This window comes from Ictalurus punctatus, chromosome 13 (genome assembly GCF_001660625.3).
Source record: "Ictalurus punctatus breed USDA103 chromosome 13, Coco_2.0, whole genome shotgun sequence".
Taxonomy (NCBI): Eukaryota; Metazoa; Chordata; class Actinopteri; order Siluriformes; family Ictaluridae; genus Ictalurus; species Ictalurus punctatus.
In genome coordinates this window covers 1,740,001-1,749,717 of record NC_030428.2, presented here as the reverse complement: position 1 = coordinate 1,749,717, position 9,717 = coordinate 1,740,001, and the positions used below count along the sequence as shown (strand labels likewise).

The 9,717-nt window shown below is 36.2% G+C and overlaps 1 protein-coding gene across 1 annotated transcript in view; it reads right to left on the bottom strand.

Annotated features, from left to right (window-relative positions):
• Window positions 1-1,604: 1,604 nt before the first annotated feature.
• The window catches only part of LOC108273582 (pancreatic secretory granule membrane major glycoprotein GP2), an 8,395-nt gene continuing 282 nt past the window's right edge, over window positions 1,605-9,717 (bottom strand). Inside the window, exons 2-8 of the mRNA XM_053685452.1 lie at window positions 8,683-8,709; window positions 4,141-4,248; window positions 3,378-3,562; window positions 2,765-2,919; window positions 2,216-2,458; window positions 1,966-2,128; window positions 1,605-1,872 (exon numbers count right to left, since the gene is read on the bottom strand). Coding sequence (XP_053541427.1) covers window positions 1,795-1,872; window positions 1,966-2,128; window positions 2,216-2,458; window positions 2,765-2,919; window positions 3,378-3,562; window positions 4,141-4,234 — 918 coding nt within the window. The 5' untranslated portion in view covers window positions 4,235-4,248; window positions 8,683-8,709 and the 3' untranslated portion in view covers window positions 1,605-1,794. The remainder of the gene's footprint in view (window positions 1,873-1,965; window positions 2,129-2,215; window positions 2,459-2,764; window positions 2,920-3,377; window positions 3,563-4,140; window positions 4,249-8,682; window positions 8,710-9,717) is intronic.

Here is a 9,717-nt window from a genome sequence, read left to right as displayed (position 1 = left end):
GGTCGGGAAAGAAGAAGATGATCGAGATAAATTGCTAGACCGATTAGTGAATCTGGCTTGAGTTGCTCATAATCGCATGTGAGTTCGGTGAGAATTTCAGGTTGTAATCCTTGCAGGTGTGCTGTGTTAGAAGCTAGGTGATTGTGAATGGGGAAACGTGTGTGTGTGTTCTGGTTATTTGAGTCCGTGGTGGCCATATTTGTAGGCCGCTGTGCTTGCTGGGATGTTAAGTCCATGACAGGCTGTGATATGACAACTAGCTTAAAAATTACCCTCACCTCCAATATTTCCCATTAATTTCTTATTAAATCTTTTACATGGATTATAAAAGTGTTTTACTCTAATAATCTGGTTTCTAGTTCTTCCACCACTACAGATTCTAATTAATTCACCTCATTCACCCCCACCTCCCTGAATGCTACTCCTTTTTTAATGAAGGTTACTACTCTTCCACCATTCCCTTTAATCCTATCCTTACATACTGCAAAATGTCCTTGGACCACAAAATTTAAATGAGGCTTCAACCAGGATACTTGTATGCATATTATCACTGATGGTTTATCACTGATGGTATATGTATACTTTTTGAATTCTTGTCCATTTGCTACAAAACTCTTGCCTTCCACTGCAAGATTAAAAAAACCATTATGAGCCGCCACATACTGTCTGAGTATTTGTAGTTTGCATTTTTAACTTCTCATTTATATTGTCTACTGTTAATTCGTCTACTTTCATGTACTTATCTGCCACTTTAATGATTATCCTTGTTCTTTTAGTTCTACTCTTGGTTTGGGCAGAACAGTTTACTACTTTTTCAATAAACATTATGAAAGATGATTTATCTTCCATAATTTAGTTTTCTTTTTTTTTCTTGATTCAAACACTCATTTTTCATCCTTTGGGCTCCAAGTATCTTTTTGCTTCCTTCTTTTCTATTGACTAAACTCATTTAATTGTCTCCGCATAAGTCAGTCCTTCTGCTATCTTTATATTTTGTACCTTGACAGCATTTATTCTTACTCGACAACCTCCATACCCCGCACTATGTTTTCCCCTGCAATTGCAACATTTAGGTTTCACTCCTTCCTTACACTTTCCATATTCATGGTCCCTACACATCTTGCACAACAGTGTTTTTCTTTACATACTGCCACCAAATGTTAGTACTTCTGACAGTTAAAGCTGGGGTGGAATATATGGCCTAACTACATAACTCATTAGTCCAAGAAACACTTTTTCCTCTTCAATATGTAGCGTAACTAAGAGGCTATCCATCCTCTCCTTATTTTGAGTGTATTTCAGCCACCTAGAGTCGATCACTGTTGCTCCCGAAACACTTTTCTTAATTACATCAGTAGAAACATTAGTGGGCTTTCCTGTGATAACTCCTCTCACCCATTTCTTCTGTTCCGCAACAATGCATGAAGCATTTAATCCTAGTAAGAATTTTAATCCTATGGCCGCCTTCTGTTGTTTGCGGCCTTTACAAAACAAAGTATCTTACCATCTCGCAGCATCTTAGCACTTTCAATGCTTCCTACTGATTCTGTCAGCACCTTTGAAAGTTTCAAAGGATTCAAGTTGTATAATAAAAACAATAAGAATAAAATGCTTGAAAGATTTATTATGACTGATTAAGGCAACACAGATGAGTACAATCACTTACAAGATGTTATGAATTTAAAAAAGCTGAATTTTTATAATTTGCATTTATGATTAAAGCAAAGCAATACTTAATGATTAAAGATAAAACAAAAATGAAAATAAAATGATAGAAAGTTTAAAGCAAACAAATCAGAATTCCATGGAAATGGCAGCTGAATCGTAGAAATCTACAGCTCGGCGTCTTCTGGAAAGACCTCCAGTGCACATCTGAGAGAGGAAATGAGAAAATAAATGCATGAATTGCAAATGAAAATGGAATTCATAATATTCCAAAGCATGACTCTTAACATGTCTTCATACCTGTGCACAATTGCCTGTCTCTAGCAGACAGAGATGGACCTGGCAGTGCAGGTAGATCTTGTTGGAGAAGCCGGTGAATGTGAACATCCTGAAGGAGAAGTAGCTGGTCGTGGAGACACCGTTCTGCAACACTGCCACTGTGCCATCATTGGGGTTCGGACACCTGGAGAGAGGAAGACATTACTTCTCCGTAAGTTATCTGATAGGTACAAATAGGTAACATTTTTCGTCTCTTTTTTTTTCCACGTACTCGTTACTGATCAGGTCCCAGCGGATGTAATAGTCGATCTGGTTGACGGGCGTGGCCCAGCAGCTGTCCAGCACAAGCCCGATTTGAGTGCTGTCGAACTGATCCACTTGCACAGCTATATACATCTGATGGTTCACATCTAGGGTCACATTGCCAAAGAGTGGAACCTGGAATGTATCATCGGTATACGGGATCATGGTGATCTGGTACGAGCCCTCAGTAGACAGATACTTGCTGATTACACTGTGAACAGAAATAAATGCATTTAACATCTAAAATAATAATAATAATAATAATAATAATAATAATAATAATAATAATAATAATAATAATAAGTAGAAGATGATTAGTTATATTTTTATGGTACCTTTCATGTATTAATTTCATTATTAATTATTAGCAATTATAAAATGTCAAATGGAGTTAAAATTAGTTAAATATGAGAAAAGCTAAAATAAAATGATGTTTAAAGCTGCTTTTGAAAACTGCAGAAGATTAGCATAGCATAAAGTATGTCTGCTTAAATTGTGACACTGCTGCTAGATTTACCCTCCTTTGCCTTCAATAGCCGTGGGTATGGAGATGCTCTGGATGAGTGGATACACACAGGAAAAGTTGATGTTGAGGCCGCCGGCACGACTGATTACACCTATACCATCAGTTGTCCCAACGCTGTTCTTGAAGATGATGTGTGTGCTGTTATTCTAAAGAAACACACATAGAAAGACAATCATTGCCTGAATTATAGGGCTATTTGATGTCTGCAATATAACATACTGCAATGTTTCTGTTAGCTTAGCTAATAATACAGACAATATAAGTGCCAGGCCATGAGTGAAATTTATTTTAGTCCTCAGATTAACACACCATTTTGTGAGATACTTCATCTGACAAAGGTGAAAGTGCATTCACATGTTATGTTCTAAAATTGCCCATATGAACCTAAGTAAACGTGCCGACATAAATAAAACCGCATGTGAATAATTGATGTGGAAAACAGCGGTATTAAAGGATATCAAAGGCATTCTCAGTTAGTCTTGCACTTTATTACAAATGCTTTACTGTTTTATGTTCTTACAAGTTGATCTCAAAATTTGTTTCAATAAATAAACAAACAAACCAACAATAATGAACATAATATAAAAGAGTGCTGGTTTTGTACCTCCAGAGTTGTGCCACACATGTTGAAATTACTGTCAAAGCTGAACACCAGCCTGTTATCTTGGAGCTCCCCTTTGCAGTTTTGGTCGTTCATGTGGAGATTATCTGCAGAATATCCGTCTTCAAAGAGCTCACAGCGAGAAAGAGACAGTGAACCAGTACTTCCTGAACATGTCTCAATGGCGTCTGAGGGAAAATAGAGCCAACAGGCAGAAAATTGCCTAGTTACTTCTCAGAGAAATTCATAAAAGGAAACTCTAACACTGGTTTATATCCTGGATTGGCATCTAAACTCAGGATTCACTGTAACATTCGAAAGATTAGCAGTAGGTTAATGTTATGTTATTTAAATAAATATGTTGTTTAATAATCTATTATTGTTTTTAAAATTAAATATTATTTAATTAAATATTCTCTAAAGCTTGTACCAACATCTAGCCACTAAAGGCCTTAGTATATTCCACACAGAGAAGAAGTTTGGGTGGTTTCCCCATGCAATGTGATGTAAATATGGAGACAACAGACATCATGTAGAGGCTTTGTTTGCCTTTTTGTATACATGGGAGACAAACATGCTACACGACCAGTCTGTTACTGATCCTCTCGGACAAGGTGTGTCCAAATTGATTTATACCAAAGATAGATGACGTTTCTTTTAACAGCTTATGAATGTGGTTTTGTCTTCTTACAACCCTTTCAAACGACGGTACATTAGCATGCTACACTGATGTTAGGGAGAAATAATAGTAAAATGAGAAAAGTACCGTAAGGATTTGGGCCGCGTGTTGTAATGTACCCACAGGCACAGCCATAATCTCCATTTATCTGCCTACAGACTTCATCCCAGGAACAAATCATACTCCCACAGAGTGCTACAAAGAGAGACAAGCAGAAAGACATAATCACACTATAATTTTATTACCAAACTGGGGTCAGATATTCATAAATTAAACTAGCCAACAAAGCTTACTTACTCAGTTCTATAGTATAATTATAATAGTACAGTTTAACTGTAAAAAAAAAAAAAAAAACATAATATGGTGGACTATTTTCCTATAACAGCATGTCACAGAGTGTTTTGGGTGGGACATTTAGGCAGTGGTTGATTGATTGCCACGTCAATCAGCTGTGGTTATTGAAATCCCATGCTCTCTCGTCTGGTTCCCATGGTGTGGGGGAAAATTGTGTCACTTAGTTGCTCTTCGTGATGTTGTGATTTTTAGTAAGAGACAAAATGGAGGTCAACGTGTTAGCTCAGGCCTTTGTAGCCTTCTAGCCTTGTTAATTTAGTATTGCTTAGACAGCATTGAATATTCATACTACCCTACTAAACAGTAGGCGAAAAGCAGAACGCCAAAGAAGTAGTATGTCTGACTTCTCAGTATTCATAAAACAATATTCAAGAAATTCCCAGATGACCTACTGCTTTGGTCAATATTCTGCAGTATGGACCCACTGGACATTGTGTATACCGCGCTATCCCAAGCAGAGCATCTGGATTGTATTTATGCCAAACACTTATACTTATCGGTATCTAATGTATCAACCGCCGAGAAGTAGGTACTGAATCAAAGGCAGTAGGTACTGTCAAAGTATGTGAAAGTACAAAGTATGTTCCTCAAATGATATGCGTCCTAGTAATGCTGCATATCTCAGCTGCAACGTCATCAAGCACCATCAAAGGCTGTCTCAATTTGAAGGATCCTTGGAAGGCAGCCTTCTTTCTGTGGCTTTCATTTTGAAGGATGTATCAGTGTATCCTTTGCATCCTCCAATCACCTACAATCCTTTGCATACATTCCGAAATTCACGAAAAATATGGTGTGTCAGCACTGAGCTCCCTGAAGTTTGTTATGAAATGTAAGACAAAAATGTCTTCCAAGATGAAGGCTTTCATGTTTTCTTTTATTTTGTTGTAAATTGAATATTGCCCATGTTATAAACCATAGACATATAAATACATAGATGCCTCATGTATGTCAACATCACTGCCATATTGGTCCGGGAAACTTGCCATTAATATTATAACTGGACAGGAGAAAAGATGCCTGACTCGTGTGCAGTTTGGCGTTGTACTGTACAAACCTTCACACAATCCAAACAAGAAGAATTACCTTTCGCAGGTAAGCCTTTGCAGTTGTTTCTGGTTGTAGTTGGTATTTATAATATTACGTTGACAGCTAACTAATTGGCCACCAGAGTCAGGCTATTAATAGCTGGGGATAATGATAGTCAGCTATGAGACTTCATAAGAAATCATATAAAGTTTATATGTATATTAGTATTTATATATCTATGTTATAAACCACTGGGAGACCACAAAAGGTTATTAAATGATTCACGCCATGACCGCAGGGGCAGAACTGGTAATGCATACTCAGAGAGGCATGAGGTCCCGTTGCAGAACCTTTAAACTGACTGAGACTCAGTGATAGAATGAACTTCCATCCTCAATCCGTAGGGAAGAATTTGTCACTATATCCAAAAAAAGTCTAAAGACAGACCTCTTTTTTGAACACAACTAACTTTGCCCCCTGAGGTGTTTAATGAAGCAAAGTGACTGTTATCACCCAAAAGTTGATAATTTTCCTATACCAACAATTTGTAGTTATAAAATAAGAACATATAATATATTTTTTAAACCGTTAAAATTTACATTTGATGTTGTGAAACAAACAGAAAAAAAAGTTAGTGTCTGACCAATCACAATCCAGATTTCAACATCACTGAGAGATTAACATAATTTACAGTATACACTCCATTTTGTTCTTGTCAAATCAAAGAAAAAGAAGAAAATAATGACCTGTAAACTGAAAAGCCGAGGAAGATGATTAATCTGTACATTGTTCCAATTATTATGAAATATATTGGTGTGTATTTAACAACGTATCAGATCGCATATGATTAAGGACAATATAATGTGTGGACGTAATGTTCACATGTTTATATATCTGTAAGCACTCAGTAAGTGAAACTTTACCTGGTGTTGGGGTTGATGTTGATGTATCTGTATGAGAGAGCGAGAGAGAGAGAGAGAGAGAGAGAGAGGGAGAGAGAGAGAGGGAGAGAGAGAGAGGGAGAGAGAGAGAGAGAGAGAGAGAGAACAATATGAATGAATAATTCATCTTTATATTATTCCAATTATTATGAAATATGTTGGTGTGTATTTAACAACGTATCAGATCGCATACGATTAAGGACAATATAATTTGTGGACGTAATGTTCACATGTTTATATATACTGTAAACACACAGTAAGTGAAACTTTACCTGGTGTTGGGGTTGATGTTGATGTATCTGTATGAGAGAGAGAGAGAGAGAGAGAGAGAGAGAGAGAGAGAGAGAGAGAGAGAGAGAGAAAGAACAATACAAAATGAATGATTCATCTGTACACTGTTCCAGTTATTATGAAATATATTGGTGTGTATTTAACAGTGTATCAAATCGTATATGATTAAGGACAATATAATGTGTGGACGTAATGTTCACATGTTTATATAAACTGTAAACACACAGTAAGTGAAACTTTACCTGGTGTTGATGTTGATGTATCTGTATGAGAGAGAGAGAGAGAGAGAGAGAGAGAGAGAGAGAGAGAACAATACAAATGAATGATTCATCTGTACACTGTTCCAATTATTATGACATATATTGGTGTGTATTTAACAATGTATCAGATCGCATATGATTAAGGACAATATAATGTGTGGACGTAATGTGCACATGTTTATATATACTGTAAACACACAGTAAGTGAAACTTTACCTGGTGTTGGGGTTGATGTTGATGTATCTGTATGAGAGAGACAGAGAGTGAGAGAGAGAGAGAGAGAGAGAGAGAGAGAGAGAGAGAACAGTACAAATGAATGATTAAACTGTACACTGTTCCAATTATTATGACATATATTGGTGTGTATTTAACAATGTATCAAATCGCATATGATTAAGGACAATATAATGTGTGGACGTAATGTTCACATGTTTATATATAGTCTAAGTACTCAGTAAGTGAAACTTTACCTGGTGTTGGGGTTGATGTTGATGTATCTGTATGAGAGAGAGAGAGAGAGAGAGGGGGAGAGAGAGAGAGAGAGAGAGAGAGAGAGAGAGAGAGAGAGAGAGAGAGAGAGAGAGAGAGAGAGAGAGAACAATACAAATGAATGATTCATCTGTATACTGTTCCAATTATTATGAAATATATTGGTGTGTATTTAACAATGTATCAGATCGCATATGGTTAAGGACAATATAATGTGTGGACGTAATGTTCACATGTTTATATATACTGTAAACACACAGTAAGTGAAACTTTACATGGTGTTGATGTTGATGTATCTGTATGAGACAGAGAGAGAGAGAGAGAGAGAGAGAGAGAGAGAGAGAGAGAGAGAGAGAGAGAGAACAATACAAATGAATGATTTATCTGTACACTGTTCCAATTATTATGAATTATATTGGTGTGTATTTAACAATGTATCAGATTGCATATGATTAAGGACAATATAATGTGTGGACCTAATGTTCACATGTTTGTATGTACTGTAAACACACAGTAAGTGAAACTTTACCTGGTCTTGGGGTTGATGTTGATGTATCTGTATGAGAGAGACAGAGAGTGAGAGTGAGAGAGAGAGAGAGAGAGAGAGAGAGAGAGAGAGAGAACAATACAACTGAATGATTCATCTGTACACTGTTTCAATTATTATGAAATATGTTGGTGTGTATTTAACAATGTATCAGATCGCATATGATTAAGGACAATCTAATTTGTGGACGTAATGTTCACATGTTTATATATACTGTAAACACACAGTAAGTGAAACTTTACATGGTGTTGATGTTGATGTATCTGTATGAGAGAGAGAGAGAGAGAGAGAGAGAGAGAGAGAGAGAGAGAGAGAGAGAGAAAGAACAATACAAAATGAATGATTCATCTGTACACTGTTCCAGTTATTATGAAATATATTGGTGTGTATTTAACAGTGTATCAAATCGTATATGATTAAGGACAATATAATGTGTGGACGTAATGTTCACATGTTTATATATACTGTAAACACACAGTAAGTGAAACTTTACCTGGTGTTGATGTTGATGTATCTGTATGAGAGAGAGAGAGAGAGAGAGAGAGAGAGAGAGAACAATACAAATGAATGATTCATCTGTACACTGTTCCAATTATTATGACATATATTGGTGTGTATTTAACAATGTATCAGATCGCATATGATTAAGGACAATATAATGTGTGGACGTAATGTTCACATGTTTATATATAGTCTAAGTACTCAGTAAGTGAAACTTTACCTGGTGTTGGGGTTGATGTTGATGTATCTGTATGAGAGAGACAGAGAGTGAGAGAGAGAGAGAGAGAGAGAGAGAGAACAGTACAAATGAATGATTAAACTGTACACTGTTCCAATTATTATGACATATATTGGTGTGTATTTAACAATGTATCAAATCGCATATGATTAAGGACAATATAATGTGTGGACGTGATGTTCACATGTTTATATGTAGTCTAAGTACTCAGTAAGTGAAACTTTACCTGGTGTTGGGGTTGATGTTGATGTATCTGTATGAGAGAGAGAGAGAGAGAGGGGGAGAGAGAGAGAGAGAGAGAGAGAGAGAGAGAGAGAGAGGGGGAGAGAGAGAGAGAGAGAGAGAGAGAGAGAGAGAGAGAGAGAACAATACAAATGAATGATTCATCTGTATACTGTTCCAATTATTATGAAATATATTGGTGTGTATTTAACAATGTATCAGATCGCATATGATTAAGGACAATATAATGTGTGGACGTAATGTTCACATGTTTATATATATTGTAAACACACAGTAAGTGAAACTTTACATGGTGTTGATGTTGATGTATCTGTATGAGAGAGACAGAGAGAGAGAGAGAGAGAGAGAGAGAGAGAACAATACAACTGAATGATTCATCTGTACACTGTTTCAATTATTATGAAATATGTTGGTGTGTATTTAACAATGTATCAGATCGCATATGATTAAGGACAATCTAATTTGTGGACGTAATGTTCACATGTTTATATATACTGTAAACACACAGTAAGTGAAACTTTACCTGGTGTTGGGGTTGATGTTGATGTATCTGTATGAGAGAGAGAGAGAGAGAGAGAGAGAGAGAGAGAGAGAGAGAGAGAGAGAGAGAGAGAGAAAGAACAATACAAAATTAATGATTCATCTGTACACTGTTCCAATTATTATGAAATATATTGGTGTGTATTTAACAGTGTATCAAATCGCATATGATTAAGGACAATATAATGTGTGGACGTAATGTTCACATGTTTATATAAACTGTAAACACACAGT